Raw genomic sequence first — 17276 nt, forward strand, 5'->3', positions numbered from 1 at the left:
GTCGAAGTCTCTCTGCAAGAGAACTGGCATCTGTCAGAGCTGCAGTTCCTGAATGGCCACTTTCCTTCCTGTGGGCACCGGGGAGGAAAGAAGACAGGGAAAGTCTGAGGCAGGGAGACCTGCGTGCCTCTTCTGCCAGCTTTAAAAACTTGTGACTGCAAGGAAAGAGGAGCAGAAGCAGCGCTGCTGTGGATGGCGGATCACCTTTCCTCTGTGCGCTAGTTGCCGACTCTGCCTCTACCAAGAAGGGATGGGTTTGGGGTGCTCCTGCCAATGAATCAAGTGTCCACATTAAAGAATTTTGCTTCTGCTGGCTGCCCCAGCCAAGGAGCTGTGTCCCCCAAGCATTCTCAAATGCCACGCCGGCTCTGGAGCTGGAGGGAAGCCACAGCATATCATTCTTCTGGACTTGGATTCGGGCTGCAGAATTCCAAACTCTGCTGCTGTCAGCTGTCCTCAGAAGCAAGGTTGGCATTGAGCGAACCGTGTTAACAGCTTGATTTTGTAAGAATGCATTAGAATTGCCTTGTAGTTTTCAAGCATTTTCATAGACCTCAGTTTAATGAAGAAAAGAGTGTTATCCTGTAACATAAATTAATCATGTATAATTATATATATAAAGCAGCTGAGTGACTTGCCCATGATCACACCGCTGGGTCCTGAGAGATCTCGGGTGTCCAGGGCCAGTCTCTGTGCCTTTGACACAGTCTCGGGGTCACATCTCACTGCAGTGCCTAATGCCACAGACGAGTCTAGCTTAACCATCTTCAAGAATCTACAAATCCAGTTAAAGCCTAAAGTCTCCGCATGCTTTGAGTAATTCCACTTGCCAGTCAGGAAAAATGGAAAGGGGAAACATGTCATCTATATAAAAACTTTAGTTAAACTGTAGTGAAAACAGATGTTTTAAACTGTGATAAAACAGTATAACATAAAATTTACCATTTTACCCATCTCAAGGGTATGGTTCACTGGCGTCGAGTACATGCACACTATCAGTACATGCACACCATCGCCACCGTCCATCTGCAGAACGTTCTCATCTTCCTAAACTGAAACTCTGTAGCAAAGGAACACTTAAGCCCCCTGCCCTCCCCAACCCCTGGCCATCCCATCCCATCCTTTCCCTATGAATCTGACCACTCCGGATGCTCATAGCAGTTAGCGATACTCTTTGTGACCAGCTTATTGCACTGAGCATGACTTTCAAGTTCATCCAAGCCATGGCACCTGTCAGGAGCTCTGTCCTTTTCAAGGCTGACTGTATTGTATGTTTATGCCACATTTCGTCTCTGCCTTCATCCAATGGACCCCTGGGTGGACCCCACCTTTTGGCAACTATAGATGCTGCTGCTGCTGCTATGAACAGGTGTGCAAATATCTTTTCAAGTCTTGGCTCTCAATTCTTTGGGGTCTACAACCCAGAAGTGGAGTGACTAGATGATGGGGTAATTCAGTCTTTAATTTTTTTGAAGAATCGCCCTACTGTTATCCACAGATCTGCACCATTTTTTCTACATCATTACCAACATTTGTTATTTTCCGGTTGCGGGGGCTTGTGTTTGTTTGTTTGTTTGTTTGTTTTCAGTAAAAACTATCCAAATGGGTGTGAAGTTTAAAACTTAGATTTTTGAGAAAGCTTCTGAAAGTAATTGTGGACACCAAACTTCACAAACCCTCATCTGAAACCCTTCGGACCATACATGTTTCAGAATTCAGAATATTTTCAGATTTTAGAAAATGGTTGCACTTACTCTGTCTTATGCAGTTGTCCCCTTGAGATCTGAGGCCACGATTCACAATCAAACACATTCAATTTTTGCAGCAAAATGTGTTACTGTTCACCCCAAGTGGGAGAAGTGAGAACTGTAATTAACCTCATTTCAGACCAAGTTTTGCTAATAAATGGGTTGCAGAAAACTTTGGAGAGTGTCAAATATTGGAGCTACAGGCAAGGAACTGTGGACCCATAGTCACAGCACATCTACATAGACTCGCCATTTGTTACACTCGCTGGAGGTGAATGAGTGAGTAGCTGATGACCAGAAGTGGCCGTAGACATGGGCTGAAGGAAGCTCCTTGGTGCCAACCACAGGATTAAAACTGCTGCCACCTCCTTTTCCCAAGGGTGGCCGGAAGCAGAAGCAGCAAGAAAAAGCATCCAGCACCTGAAAACAAACCCAGGCCAGCACCCAGGCACCCGACTTGTCAGGTCCCATGGGAACCCTTGCCAGCCCTACTGGGCACCCCTGGGCTAAGGCTCCCCCATGCACCTCGCTTCTCCCACTTTTACTAGCTTACAAGTCCCATTTAATTTTGAGAGCTGCCTGTCACTGTCCCTCTCTCTGTAGCTTCTTACCTCAGAACAACTACTGACATGCTGATGAGAAGCCCCAAGTAATGATAGTCAGCATGTCTCCCCACCCAGAAGTGCATTCACATTATCAACTGGGTCTTTCTGGAAGCATCAGCCCACACTGAAAAGAGTGACTTGGAATGGCGGTGTTGACAAGCAGTAGAGCAGGCCACAGGCTGCTTCTGCAGAGACAGGTCACGTCTACTATCTCTCAGGAGACAGGGGCTTCAACTCTGTCAGTGAATGTCCCTGCACAGAGCCACCAGGTTGACCGCATCCGCCCACGCCCTCATCCCGTGGGAACTTCCCTGCTCTACTAGAATGTCTGATGTCACAAAGAAACCCCACGTCAAGGACAGGAAATTAGGTGTTGTCTAGTTTAGCCTGTTTGGGCTGCTAGAAACAAATACCACAGACTGAGTAGATTATAAACAACAGAATTTGGTTTCTCAGTCTGGAGGCTGGTGATCAAGATGGTGCCCATGTGGGCAGTGAGGACCCTCTTCTAGGCTGCAGACTTTGCCTTTTATCCTCACATGGCACAAGGGGCTGGGATGCTCTGTGTACCCTCTTTTATCAGTCACTCATCACAATCATGAGGGCTCCACCCTCACGACCCAATCACCTCCAAAGGCATCAGCTCCTCATGCCATCTCTTAGGCGGCAGCTTCTGAAAGTGTGAATCTTAAAGGAACAGACATTCAGGTCACAGCAGATGTTAGGAGAACAATTATGCAAAACTGCTGGAGGTTTGTTTCCCGTATGGCCTCTGGTGAAAGAGACAGTCACCCAAGTGGGGAGGGAGCCATCCTTGATTGTGGACAGATACCTCCCCATTGCCACAGCACAACAGGGAGCCCTGGTGAGCACTGAGACCCCCTCGTCCTCACCCTCCCTGTTAATGTACATCCAGCCACAGAACGGCAACTCCCCCGTGGCAAGATTCTTCTTCTTTTCCAGGTTCTTCTTCCTCCAGAACTGTGATGGTGCAGAAAGAGAAGGCTGCCAGGCCAAAGAAGTGGTGCAAAGTCTAATAAAGGGGCGAACAGGATGAGCTCACAGACTCATCTTTCTTGCAGGTTGAGAGTGGCGTGGAGCGAGATGAAGCTCAAGAGCTTCCCACATTGGCCTTTGTCCTGTTCACTTTTCCTTCCTAGCACTGCCCACGTTTGTATTTTCATGTATCATTCTTCATTGCTTGCCTCCTCCACTGAACAAAATAAGTAGCACATCTGTTATGGAATCAATGAGCTTTAGAATATTCTTTTGTGTCTATGTCTACACAACACTAAATCTTTTTTATTGCATATTGTTTTTTCACTGGTTAGAACAACCAAATCTCATGGAAGGTGATGGGGACTTTGGGGGTGGGTGTGGTGTGGTGATGTACATCTGAAGAGGTGTGAACCTGTACCCCCAATTTGTACAATACTGTAAATCAATGTAACCGCGGTAGAAAAAAAAAATACTAGTTAAGATTGTTAATAAAATAGTGCTGCACAGGCTTCGGTAGCTCCCAGGGGACTGCTCTCTGGACAAGCTTGGACTTGGCCTCAGGATGTGCCTCTGCATAACTAAACAGCCATTCTCCTCTTCAACTGTGTTCCTCATTTACTGTTTCCTTATCTCTAAAGTTTCAAAAAAACACTGAAAGGAGAAAAGGTCCTCGAGGACAGGGGTGCATTGTTACCCATTTTGACTGTGAGTCTGAGCATCAGTAGGCTCAGCCAGGGCCTGGGTGGATTTTGCAGTCTCTTATTGTTCCTGGATGCCCAGCCCCCCAGGGGCATTCCCTGTAAGCACTGGCAGTCAGCTCCTGATAAATGAGTCTTTACAGCCTGGCCTTGCAGCGCCCTGTGAAAGCAGCAAAGCCCTCTTCTGACTCAGCACAGGTACAGCTGCAGGAGTCAGGTCCAAAAGGTAGAGGGGCACAACCAGCACTGAGGTCACCTTCCAGCCTGGCTACTCACTCCTGTTTCAGCAAAGGCTCGGCTGCAGCATGAGTTCAGTCCACAGCCAGCCAGGGAGCTGACCCACATGGCTCAGCAGACCTTCCTGTCTCGCCCTCTGCTCCCCTCAGCAGTGTATTTGAGTCAGTCTGCCTGTTCTGCTCCCCACTCTGTCTCTGGTGAATCCTCTCACACCACCACCACCCCACCCCACCCCCACATTTCTGACCTGCATCCCAGCACTTGTATGCATAAATAAATAAATCTTAAAAATAAAAAAAAAGTCTTGGCTGCACTGGCCCTTGTTTATTCCAATGGGCTTAGTTGAGTGGGCACCGCTCACAGTGCCCCTCACATGTAATTGGACATCAGTAAGGAGCCATCCAGGTCTTACTATGGAAGTTCTATCATTGGGGAGCTCTTGGATCCCCTTGGGAAATAATTCGACAAAGTCTCCATTCAGCAGCACGGGCATTTTTGTAGACACAAGTGGACAGCAGTCTTTGGGGCAGGAGCTGCATTTTTAAAAGGACAGGTAGCTTTATATATCTTCCTTTGGCGCAATATGTGACTCTGCGCAATTTACCACTTTGGGGTTGTGTTGGCTTTTCTGTAGCGACTCTTAATCCTCTCTACCCCCACCTCTGGTTCCTGGCCTTGTAAAATTTCCACATTTAGATCGCGACTCATTAATCATTTCCACCCACCCCCATCCCTGGTTAACTTCTACCTTAATTTTTCCTGCTCTATGTTTCCATCAAATACAGGAAAACGATCTCAGAATCTAACAAAAATGTATTGATATACCAGATAGATCAAAAGGCAGCACAGAAGTTATGCTTTACTGCAAAAAAAGAGACATCATTCCATTTGTTTTTTTTTTAAATTTTCAATTAGAGCATTTTTTAGATATGTCTATCCTGTGCGGCTTTATAGAAAAGAATTTGCAGTGCACTGTGTTTTATTAGTCACTATGTCGTGAAGATTGGGAAGTGGATTTTGTTTGAGATATGGATGAAGGCATAGCGCTTATTCAGATTTAAAATGGGTAAACTCATTCATGCACGAATTCATCGTGCATAAGATTATAGCAGCTGAAAGTGTCTTAAATATAACCATTTCCTATAGGTTTCTATTTCTTCTCCTGAAAGCTGACAGACCCTTTGGTTTTCAGAACTGAGAAAAATGACCTGCAGGAAAGGGAAGAATTTTAAGCCCAAATATATTGTACAAGGATATGCAAATAGGGGCCTCCCTGGTGGCGCAAGGGGTTAAGTCGCAGCACTATGAAGCTATCTGCAGCCTCTGCAGCACCAGTTCTATCCCCAGCCAGCCTGGGAGCAACCCACATGGCACAGCAGACCTCTCCTGTCTCGCCCGCTGCTCCCCTCAGCAGTGTATTTCAATCACTCCTCATGTTCTGCTCCCCACTCTGTCTCTAGTGAATCCTCTCACACACACCCCACGTCTGGCCTGTACCCCAGTTCTTGTATGCATAAGTAAATAAATCTTAAAAAAAAAAAAAGAATATACAAATCAGAAGGACAACAGAGAGGAAAGGAAGTCTTCTGGCTTTCCGATAGTAATAACAGAGGAGGTAGAAAAACGCTAATAACCTGTCAGGTGTCTGTGCCCAAATCAGGACCTCTGCATACCATTCAGCCAGGTCCCTGGCCCACTGGCTGCTGGTTGGGTTCAACCAAGAAGAGGCAGCAGCTGGGGGTCAGAGGAGGGACTAGACAAGTCCAGGCATTATGCCCTGGGGTTATCCCCTCACAGGCGGGGTCTGGCAGTTGCTGTATCTTTTAGTCCTTCTGCAATTTCAGTTCTTGTAGTTCTGGAAACAGCTTCTTTCCTTCCAGCCCTCTGTAGCCAGTTCCTGGGTTGTTTTTTGTATGTTATTTATTTATTTATTTATTTATTTATTTATTTATTTAAGCGCTGGATACAGTCAGAAGCGCAGGAGGGTGAGAGAATTCGCCAGAGCAGGGAGCAGAACAGGCCGACTGAGGGAGTACACTGCTGAGGGGAGCAGTGGGCATGGCAAGAGGGATCTGCGCGACATGTGGGACCCTCACCAGCGGCCGGGGATCGAACCGGCACTGCAGAGGCTGTGGGCAGCTTCGCAGCCCAGCGCCCAACCGCTGCGCCACCAGGGAGGCCCAGTTCCTGGGTTTTATTCCACCCGAAGCGGTTTCCTTTAACCCTGTCCACACCTTTGCAAACAATCTCTCCTTCAAACTCTCTTTGTTACCACTTTGAATGTGCCATCTCTTTTTTCTTTTTTTTTTTAACAGAGATACAGACAAATATAGCACCTTTGTAGGGTTAGTGTAAAGGGCCCCAGATGGATCCATCAGGGTTCATCATACCACCGTCTCTACTTTGGACTATATTGCGATTTTCTAAAAGTTAGAAAGTTTCCAAAATTTTCTAAGATAAAAAGATTCCCAAAGGAGAGAAAGGAAAAAAAATAAAATAAGGTGCTTCTTTTGTTGAATAGTGCCCTGCAGATGCCCAGCTCTGTGGGCACAGGATACAGGCTGGATTTCAGCCCCCTCCCTCCCTTGACAGTGAACCAGGCAGCCCTACAAAGGGATGGGAAGGTCCCTAAAAGCTGGAAAATACCTTAAGAAGAATGTGAGGGTTGAATTGGATTTTTTTAAAGATTTATTTTATTTATGCATAGAAGAGAGGGGTACAGGCCAGAGGTGGGGGGTGTTGTGTTGAGAGGAATCATCAGAGACAGAGTGGGGAGCAGAACAGGCAGATCTACTGAAATACACTGCTGAGGGGAGCACCAGGTGACACAGGAGAGGTCTGCTGTGCCATGTCACCTCCCTAGCCTGGGATCGAACTCATGCTTCAGTGGCTGGCGATAGCTTGATAGAGCTAACTCCTGCGCCACCAAGGAGGCCTTGAACTGGATTTTTAAGGGTATTTGGGAACTTAGATGAGAAAGTGCAAGGACACCATGTATACTGGAAGTAGATTCCAAAAGGCGAAGAAGGCTCTTGAAGGGAGTATTGCAAAATAACAAGGTAGAGACAGCATGGAGATGGGCCTTGATGGCTGAGCTATGAAGTGCGGATTAGAGTTTATGATCAGGGAGGCAGTAGGGGGCATTGTTTGGGCAGGAGGGCTGGGAAGCTAGATGCAGTCATGGGTTTGCCATCCATTAGCTCTATGACTGCAGTTACTGATCCTCACTAAAACTCAAATTTCTATTTGACAGAATGGGGATATAATAATATCTGCCTCTCAGATTTGATGGGATATTGAGTTTGATGGGATATAAAATGATTAACATTGCTGGCATTTAGTAAGTGCTCAATGAACAGTGGATCTACCATCCAAAGTTTTTATACTCAGGAGTGACATAATGAAGGCAATATTTTATGAAGATTAATCAGTCAGTGCATGCAGGGTGAACTAGAAAGGAGTGAGGAGGCATGGAAGTCATTTCAAGGCTGCTGTAGCTGCCTGCACTCCAACAAGGGGCAAGGGAATTGGGGGGGGGGGCGGGGGTTGGGGAAGCTAGTGTGAGAACAGTAGGAGGACTGAACCTTAACCGGTCATGATAGGAAGGAGTCAGACAGGATCCCAAGGTCTTTACTGAGATTTATTTTTTTTCCACTGATGTAAACATACGTATCCAACTTAAGCAGTTGACGATGAAGGACTGACAAGTTTGACATTTTGGTACAAGTGAAAGAATTAAAGAACTTCTAGATTTTACTCTTCTGTTTTACCCAATATTGAATTAGAACCAAGATTCTATTCCAAAATATAGACCCTAATGAACACCTCAAACATTCCAGTAATCACCGATTGCTCTTCAAATTTTCCAAAGATGACTTCTTCTATCCACAAGTTTCTTCTGATTCTAAGATAGAACCTCTTCCATTGAGCAGGAGCTCATTCAAGAGAACTTGCTAAGAGCATATGTATTTTACAAGTTCAGTTCTTATTAGCAAAATTCACAGGAGAGCCCAGGAAACTATCAAGTCCCTGGCATAAGGAAATAGTCCTTGGGATGGAAGGAGAAAGTGCTTAGCTTTAAGTGACAATTTCTGGAAGTCCCCAGTTGAGCATCCATGGGCTGGCAAGCCTACCTATGAATTCAGAACTCTTTAAAATACAACTCTGAAGTCATTTAACCCATATCTCCCTCTGAGAAAATGCATTCCTTTTGTTTACGGTTTGGCTTTTCTTGCAGCCACTGAGCCAGAATTTACTGATATTTTGGCTCACTCTTAGCAACATAAGCCAAATCTGGTTTTGAGGTCCTTCCTGCCTCATCCCAGTCTGTTCTCTCCCTCTCTGCCCTGCAGATACCTGCCTGAGATCATGAATGATGGGCTCACCAACCAGATCAACAACCCCGAGGTGGATGTGGACATCACACGGCCCGACACTTTCATCAGGCAGCAGATCATGGCTCTTCGTGTAATGACCAACAAGCTGAAGAATGCATACAATGGCAATGACGTCAACTTCCAGGACACGAGTAAGAAAATCTTCCCCAGGACACGTAGCTTGGGAGTGACAAGTGGTCATAGAGGATCACACCATAATTCTTCCAAAGCGATGTGCACCTTTAATCTTGTGTCATTCTTGCCCATTCTGCAAAGCTTTTTCCAGCCCTTTGAACCAAGAGTTCCAATCCACAAAACTCTGGCTCCTAAATCATAATTGCTCTTGTTGTAGAAATAAATTCTAGCCTTTTACCCAGGCAGAGGAAGAACAAGCGGTACTTCAGGTACTTCAGGTGAGGTCAGGAGAAGCTTTATTACTCATGCATGAGGTCCCAGACCTGGGTAGCCCCATAAGGTTTGAGCACCCGTTTAAAGACCAAGGGTTCCTTTTATACACAACCGTGTCCATATCTGTTACATGGATAGCATCGTTTTTCACCAGACACGACCATTTGCAGCAAAGTCCCCAGACAAGGGGGGCAAGGCAAGGAGGGAAAGATGCAGGCGTTCGGGGATGGCCTTGGAGAGAGAGACCAGCTTGGCTGGCTACCTGACCTTGTAGATAAGAGTGCTGAGGCCCTGGCCATGAATCTTGAAAGGGAAGAAGCTGTAAGTAAGCAAACTTGTTGATTATGGCTGCATTGGAATGTTCACTGCACCTGGGCTGGAAGTCCTGCTGGAACCTTTATTATATTCATTTGCTCAAAAATATATTTTCTCATCACTCTAAAGGAAGTTTCAATACGTGACTTTCAACTACATCAGAGGTCAAATGAGTTTCATTTGCAAGTTGACCCATTAATGATGAACAACAAAATAATGCTTCCACTTTCTCCTTTTCCTATCAGCATTTATGCCTCTTTCCAGTCTTCAACCTCCGCTTGCCCCAAGTACTTACAGAAGAATGCATTGAAGATGGTCTACTCAGACCAGGCTGGGCTGCAATCCATGTTTTATCATATGGGGGGGACTAGAACAAATTCCTTCCTGAGTCTCTGAGCCCTCTTAGATGGAATAGGAATCATTCCTACCTAACTGGTCATGGGGAGGTTGGGTTGAGGCCATGTGTAAAGGAGCTGAGATACTCTCTGAGTTGCTGTATATTCAACTGCATTATTTCCCTCTCTGTCCAGTGATGAACATAGACAGACAACGGACCTTTGTCTCTGAAACATGGAGAGAAATAGTTAAATGCTGATGTAATATTGCACTTGACAATTATCCAAGATCATAAAATATCAGAGATGATTTGAAAGAGTATTATGTGAACATGGAGTGAGATGAACTGTATCTGAGTTTTGGTCTAATTGGTTTCAAGGTGCATGACTATAAAAACAAGTGGTTTGTTTTTTAAAAAATATGTATGTTTATAGACAGAGTTCTCAGGAAAAGATTTCTTGAACATAAAGTATGGAGTTGCCAGTGATTCTGTAATTTGGTTCCTGAAGCAAAAGATGATACTTGTGTGCTTGAATAGATGAAGTAGAAAGAAACAAGTTAGAGAAGGAAGACATTAAGTGATTTAAGTATCAGGCATCACCCTACAGAGTTGTCTCCTGCAAAAAATTTGAGTGTTTGTTCAATTTTAAATATCTCAAAAATTATTTTTTTAAACACAGGATAGTTGCCCATCTAATAGACTTCATTGTTGTAAAATTTCTCTGAGCCCCTCCATTATTTCCCCTTCTCTGTACCAACCCTCTCCTTTCCACTTTGGAAGAGAACATTACACAAGAGTCTAGTTTCTCTTTGTTGCTACTCCCTGTTCATTACTTAACCTCAGACCTCTCCATTTATCCATTCTGTCTTTCCTATCTAATAAAATGTTTTGTTATCTGGAGGATGACTATTGGAAAAACTAATTCAAGACACATAAGAATTCCTTGATGTTGGCTTTGGTTGTCTCTACTATTTGACCTAAATTGCCGATATACCTGAAAACCTGCCAAGCTTAGGGCAGATTGTCCTTGAAGAGTGATCTTGCTGCATTTCCCCTCAGGAGAAAATAGAAATCAGCAACAGTTAAAAACATCACTTTGCCCTAACCCACACTCCAAATTTGGCCCTCTGTTTTAGGATAGTGTCTGTCATACAAACCATTATCACATCTAATAGCCATCATCAGCCTTAGTGCTTTTGACATTTTTAAAAATTGCCCCTTAAATATCTGTATTTGTGATTCCTCTTCAGAAAGAGATGTGGCTATTATTTTTCTCAGCTGGAATCTCTTGTCATTATTTGCTTACCACATTTTTAATATTCTAAATCGCTTTAGTAATATTTTTGTAAAGGTTATATTACTTCTTGTTCATAATACCAGTGTTGAGAATAATTCCCTTAGCAATTCTGATATCTCTGAATTTAATTAATGGGTATTTTCCTTCTTGTAAAAGCTGTTAAAGATAAATCAAAGAAAATGTTAAGAACCTGATTTAGTATATTCAATGATCTTATCTGGTATTTGGATGTCCCATAAAAGGAAAACAAATGTGCTGAGTGGCGCCTTGCTTGTGCATAGGGACATTAGGAGAGTCCCACCTTCCCATGACTTGGCTTAAGTAGCATAGAGCAGCCAAGATGGCACCAGGTACAGCTGAACAGGTGCATTACCATTTCAGGCCAGCAGGGGGTGTTTAGGGCCCATGGATGGACATATTGAGCAACTGGAGGAAAGGTCATTACCAGTTCGAGTCCCCCCAGAAATGTTATGTCCTTATGCCCCCTAACAATTCTGTGAAATTGGCATGATTGTTGTCATTTTTATAGATGAGGAAGTCTCCTGAATCTGATTTACCCTAATTCACTAAAATAAAAATTAAAAAAAGGTTAAAATCAAGGTCATCTTGTAGAAACCATATTTTTCTTCATCAAGCATCATTGCAAGCACTGGGTTCAGTGCCCTCATACAATTCACCAGTGTTTTCACACTCACTCTGCCGGGTAATTGTTATTATGAGGAGACTGACAAAAGTTGAGGAAACTCCCCAAGGTATGTTTACTTAGCCAGCAAGTATTTATTGTGCACCTGCTATATTACAGACACCATGAAAGGCTCTAGGGACACAGAAGGGAAGCATTTACATAGTCTCAGCTCTCAACATAAATTCTCACAGAAGGGACAAGAAAACAAGCAAATAAGGGCCTCCCAAGTGGCCTAGGGGTTAAGTCTCAGCGCTATCACTGCTACTGCCTGAGTTCAATCCCTGGCCAGGGAGCTGACCCACACATGGCACAGCAGACCTATCCTCTCTCGCCTGCTGCTCCCCTCAGCAGTGTATTTCAGTGGATCCACCTGTTCTGCTTCCCACTGTCTCTGGTAAATCCTCTCATCCTCACACCTCTGGTCTGTACCCCAGTTCTTGTAGGCATAAATAAATAGATCTTTTTTAAAAAATAAAAGCACAATGTGTCTGAGAATAATGGCTCTGAAAAGCTACGAATGAAATTTCTTAAAGAAATTGCAGTACTGGCCAGAACAAGAAATACCTTGCCAATGCCGGCATATGGGTCTGGCCTCCCTTTGGATCTAAGGTTCTCGTGCTCCTGAGGTAGGGTGACACTGGTTGGGAAACATAAACTGTATTGCAGACATCTAAGGCCATGCCTGCTGCTGATTATAAACCTGCCCGTTAAAAACAAACCATCGGGATGGGATGGAGGCCCTTCAGTGAGGAGATGTGCCTTTCCCCACCATGCCTATATCTATGGTGTACCCCACTCCTTCCTGGATGTGGTCTGACTTTCTTTTTTGCAATGTGTCCCTCCCAGGTGATGAATCCAGCGGCTCGGGGAGTGGCAGCGGGTGCATGGATGATGTGTGCCCCACGGAGTTTGAGTTTGTCACCACAGAGGCCCCTGCAGTGGATCCGGACCGGAGGGAAGTAGACGCCTCAGCAGCCCAGCTCGGCCACTCCCTGCTCTCGTGGTCTGTCGTCTGCATTGTCCTGGCACTGCAGAGACTGGGCAGATAATCCTGGGTTTTTGATCAGATGAAACTGCATTTTAGCTATTTGAACGGCCAACTCACTTCTTTTCTTACTCTCTTGGACAATGGACCATGCCACAAAAACTGACCGTTTTCTAGAAGAAGAGGCAGCACTGTGCTCTGCCTTGCTTTTTGTTTTCCCAAAGAGTACCGGGTGCCAGACTGGACTGCTTCCTCTTTCCTTCAGTTATCTGTGGGGACCTTGTTTATTCTAGAGAATTCTTACTCAAATCTTTCGTACCAGGAGATTTTCTTACCTTCGTTTGCTTTTATGCTGCAGAAGTAAAGGAATCTCACGTTGTGAGTTTTTCTTTTCCCCATTAACAAAAAAGTAGAAGAAAATAATTCTCCCTTGTAAAATCAGGCCAAATCCCAAGACAACTGCATTTTCAACAAAGAAGCAAGAGAGAGAAATAAAAGAGCTTTACCACTGAGAGTTGAGCATTGCTAGCAACTCCCAGTCGAAGTTTCCTTTGATAAATGGGGTTTACAAATGCTCATGGGGAGAAAGTTTGGATTTTTTCTTAATGCAGTGAAAACACACTGCCGTCTTGGAGGTATTGGCTTGCACAGTAACCACACAGACCAAACTAATGTGGAGGTACTGACTCTAAATTTAGCATTCCATTTTTAATAGGAGAGCAAAAATTACTACACCTCAGCGCCTCCCTCTCACCCTGCCCAATTTCTATTTCAGCAATGGCACCATTTCGTGGATTCTCTCACGTCTGCCCACTGTATCCAATTGGCACCAGTTTTCCCTTCACCTTCAGTTATTAGTGGCCACCCCATCAGTTCATCCTCCTCAAGAGTCTGAATTGAAATAATCTTCAACAAGACAACCCCTTTGCTTTTGCCACAGGTTTGACATTAATTAGATGTTTCTGCCCCTGTGCTCATTACCCTCCCCAAGTAAGAGTTCCTTTCAGGACGGATAAACAATTCGATCCATAAGTGAGTTTTCGTTCTTTAACGATTTGCTTTGTGTCAGTTGGTTTCGGCATCACAAGGGCATTCTCTTACAAAATAACTCACAACAAAAAAAAAAAAAGGTCAAGACAAAAAAATATATATAGTATTGACATGGAGATTTCTTTCACTTTTTTAGTCTTAGTATGATCATCTATTTTTATATCGATATATATATAAATCACAGATTTTAACTTCTTAATTCCAAGCTCAGGGTTGACACACCTTTGTAATGAAAATGTTTTGTCAACCAGCTCTTCTTGTTCTGTGCTGCTCGGAGACGGGGTTCCTCAATGACCTGTGAGCACCGAGAAGCAAGAAAGAGAACTTTTTACGTATCTAACTGTCCATTTATTAAAAGTTTGCCAGGGCACACCCTTTTCGCATGGACATGCTTTGTCCTGGGTGCCCCAGACTTACCGAGCTCATGGGGGAGCCCTGGGGCATGTAGGACTTTACTGGGGATGGAAAACATAGATGGAAATAACATGGTAACCATACAAACCATCGCTCTCATGTACGATGCCTTCAGCCTAGGATTCCTGTCCAGCAGGGGAAATGACCTAATTCAAGAGGCCAATTAAGAGCCTCAGCCTAACTGATCCACCCAGTGTGCCAAAGCCAGACCCTAGGCTCCCCTTGATGGAGAGAAGCTAAATAAACCAAACTGGGGCTTTATAAATATAGTCGGCTATCCATGTGTTTCTTGGTTTTGATGATGCATCTGGGGGTTGGGAAAGCTGATGTCTCAAGACACCATCGTCCAGTCACATTTTCATTTACCCACTGCTGGTAATGACACATAAATAGTATTTTTCGATCTCCACTCATCAAAATTATAATTAGTTATTGATTTAGTCAACACATTTAAGTAGGACGCGTGGGGCACAATAGTATTAAACATATTTGAGCACTTTCGCAAAACTGAAAAGTATTTAGAAGCATCTATTGCTATTTTATGCCTAACGAAATGCAAAATGTAAGATCCTGAGAGATTTTGTGGCATCCTTTCATGTAAATCTATATGAAATTGACACTTAATCTAATTGAGCATTCCACACATCCAAAAATCCATCCATTTCACTGCCAAACGTTAAACCTTGGCTTTCCATCACCAGTTGTACATAAAACATCTCGATGAAGGAAGAAGGGTCAATCATTTATGTTGCTCATTCATTTATGTTCTGTTCAGAAATCAGTATTGTCTTTCTCCAGTAATTAGGGTGCAATTCAAATTAAATCAACCTTGATTTTCCAGAATAGTTGAGTAATAATTTGTTATGGCTTTAAACTCCAAGTCTTTCATTTTTTAAATATTTCTGCATTGTCTTCTATGAAAACAGAATGCCTTGTTTTCCCTCTGCTGTCACCCCCAAAAAGGTTTTGTGCACGTGTATAAATACACATTATATTAATGAATGTGAACCCAGGTTCTGTACACACGACACACGGAGATGATATATAAACTCCTGCTTCGTTGGTTTCAGCACCTTCATTTTCAATATTATTCTTACTGGTGAGCTGTAGTGATCCTTACAAGCCAGGCAGAGATGATGCCACAATATTAATCACTGCATGAGTGTGGTCAACATATTCAAAGTGTACTTCCTGGTCTTTATCATCATCCTACTATGTCATCTGATTTTCACACCAAGTTAACACGAGTGTTTTTTTTCCTGCCCTAAGGGAATTAGTTTAATCAAGTTGCCCCATTTTAGTAAGTGTTTTGGAATCTCTTCCCCTTCCCCACCCCCACCCTGCCAAATCAATTTCTCGGGTTTCACCGTAGCAATGGGGTTGCAATGATGCTCCATTATTTTTCCTGACCTGCCCTCCTTTGTTTAGATGTCTCCTAAACTGTAATCGCATCTTAACCTCTGTTATGAGTAGAGAGGGTTGGGCTCACTGAAATCAGATGCTAGAAATTGTTGGGTGATGCTCATAACTGCAAACACTTAGCTTATTGAAGTGCCTCTATTTACATGTTCTTTAGTTATAATATGTATTTTTCTAACAGAAATACACGTCTGTAATTGGTGTATATTATACTTTGTATATGTTATAACAAAAATTAAACAGAGGCTAAAGTCTTTAGCAGAGAAGAATGAATTGCAAATTCAGGAATTAGAGCCCTGCTGTTGGGTCTGTATTGAAGGAGAGCATGACAACCTTCGGTCATTGAAATGAAGTCGATACTATAATTATAGCCATGTAGCACGACCTTAGCACTAGCAACCTGACTCCCTTACAGTGATTCACCCAGATAAGTAACATGGGTTACTTACTTGCAATGTAAGGGATCGAAAATACTATTTTGTCTATACTGAAAAACACTATTATTCATTGACAAGAAGTAGTAATTATAACTTTAACATTCTATAAATCAAACACATTGAAAATATTATTGGATGCAGAACCCTGATATTTAATTTATATTCCCTGCTGCAGACATTAGCCTACTTTAATTCTTTAGCCATTACATACCTGTTTTGGCTACACACTGAACACCAACTAAAGTCGCCAGGGAGGAATAAAAACTTAGCAAATTCCTTGAGTTGTGATTCCTTTAGGACTTCTCTTTGCAAGGCTAATTATCAGGTGGTTTGAATAAAGGTGGAAGTGTTAGCAAACACAAGTGTTGACTTGTCCAAAACTTGCAGAAATTCAAGCTCATTTTCATTTACTTACTGTCACTAACACACCTGACTTTTAACTTAAAAAAAAAAAAAAGGCAGTTTAGCTTTGCCAACAGAAGAGTAAAGGAGACCATAACTTATAAATTTGCAATGTGTTCCTCCTTGTTGGAGACATTAGCCAGTGTTTAGTTTTAGGCCAAGTTATACAAATAGAGTGTTGATTTGTATGCATTCTGGAGCCTTGCTACTTCATGGTTTGCTACAGTATGGACTCAGCTTAGCGTGGGGACACTTGAGCCTCATTCAAAGTTGAACAGTTGCTGGAATCTTTGACATTGCTTTGTAAAGAGGTACTTCCATGAAGAGACACCTAAAGATGGTATAATAGTGAGGTCTCTGTGTGCATATGCGTAATATATATGCAGGACAATTGTGTGCACCAATCAAACCTAAAATTTTATGTGACTGTCAAAAGAATATTATTTGGGTTAAGATTTTTCATTTCTGATTTGGATAGAAAATTGCTATTAATCTTGTATTAAAATAGTTTTTAAAAATCTACCAGTGCCCTTTCTGCATTTTCTTAATTATTGTCAACCTAAATTTCAGAGTTTTTGTTTAAAAAAAAAAACCTTTTTAAAAGCTACAATATTACAGAAAATAACCACAGGAAACATCAACCCCACTCACACACATACACTTGGCATTTGCAATCATGAACTTTCAGAACATTTAGAGCTTTCTAAATGTGTATTGAAAATACTATTTCTCTCCTTTTTTGTATTGGTTTCCTTTCTAAGAAAATATTTAGTGGCTTAGAAGTGATGTCAATACTTTATAAATGAAGTCGTAGAAATAAGACAATTTGTAAAAGGACTAACAATTTCCAACTTCAGCAAAGAG

General features: G+C 43.0%; 1 protein-coding gene across 2 annotated transcripts in view; it reads left to right on the plus strand.

Annotated features, from left to right (window-relative positions):
* GPC6 (glypican 6) overlaps positions 1–12754 on the plus strand; it is a gene marked incomplete at its 3' end in the record, with an annotated part of 1013029 nt that extends 1000275 nt beyond the window's left edge. For both annotated transcript variants that reach the window (XM_084234499.1, XM_084234500.1), the window contains 2 exons: positions 8640–8815; positions 12552–12754. In XM_084234499.1, coding sequence (XP_084090625.1) covers positions 8640–8815; positions 12552–12754 — 379 coding nt within the window. The remainder of the gene's footprint in view (positions 1–8639; positions 8816–12551) is intronic.
* Between the last annotated feature and the right edge of the window lie 4522 nt (positions 12755–17276).

The sequence above is a fragment of the Talpa europaea genome, assembly GCF_964194135.1.
Source record: "Talpa europaea genome assembly, chromosome: 6".
NCBI lineage: Eukaryota > Metazoa > Chordata > Mammalia > Eulipotyphla > Talpidae > Talpa > Talpa europaea.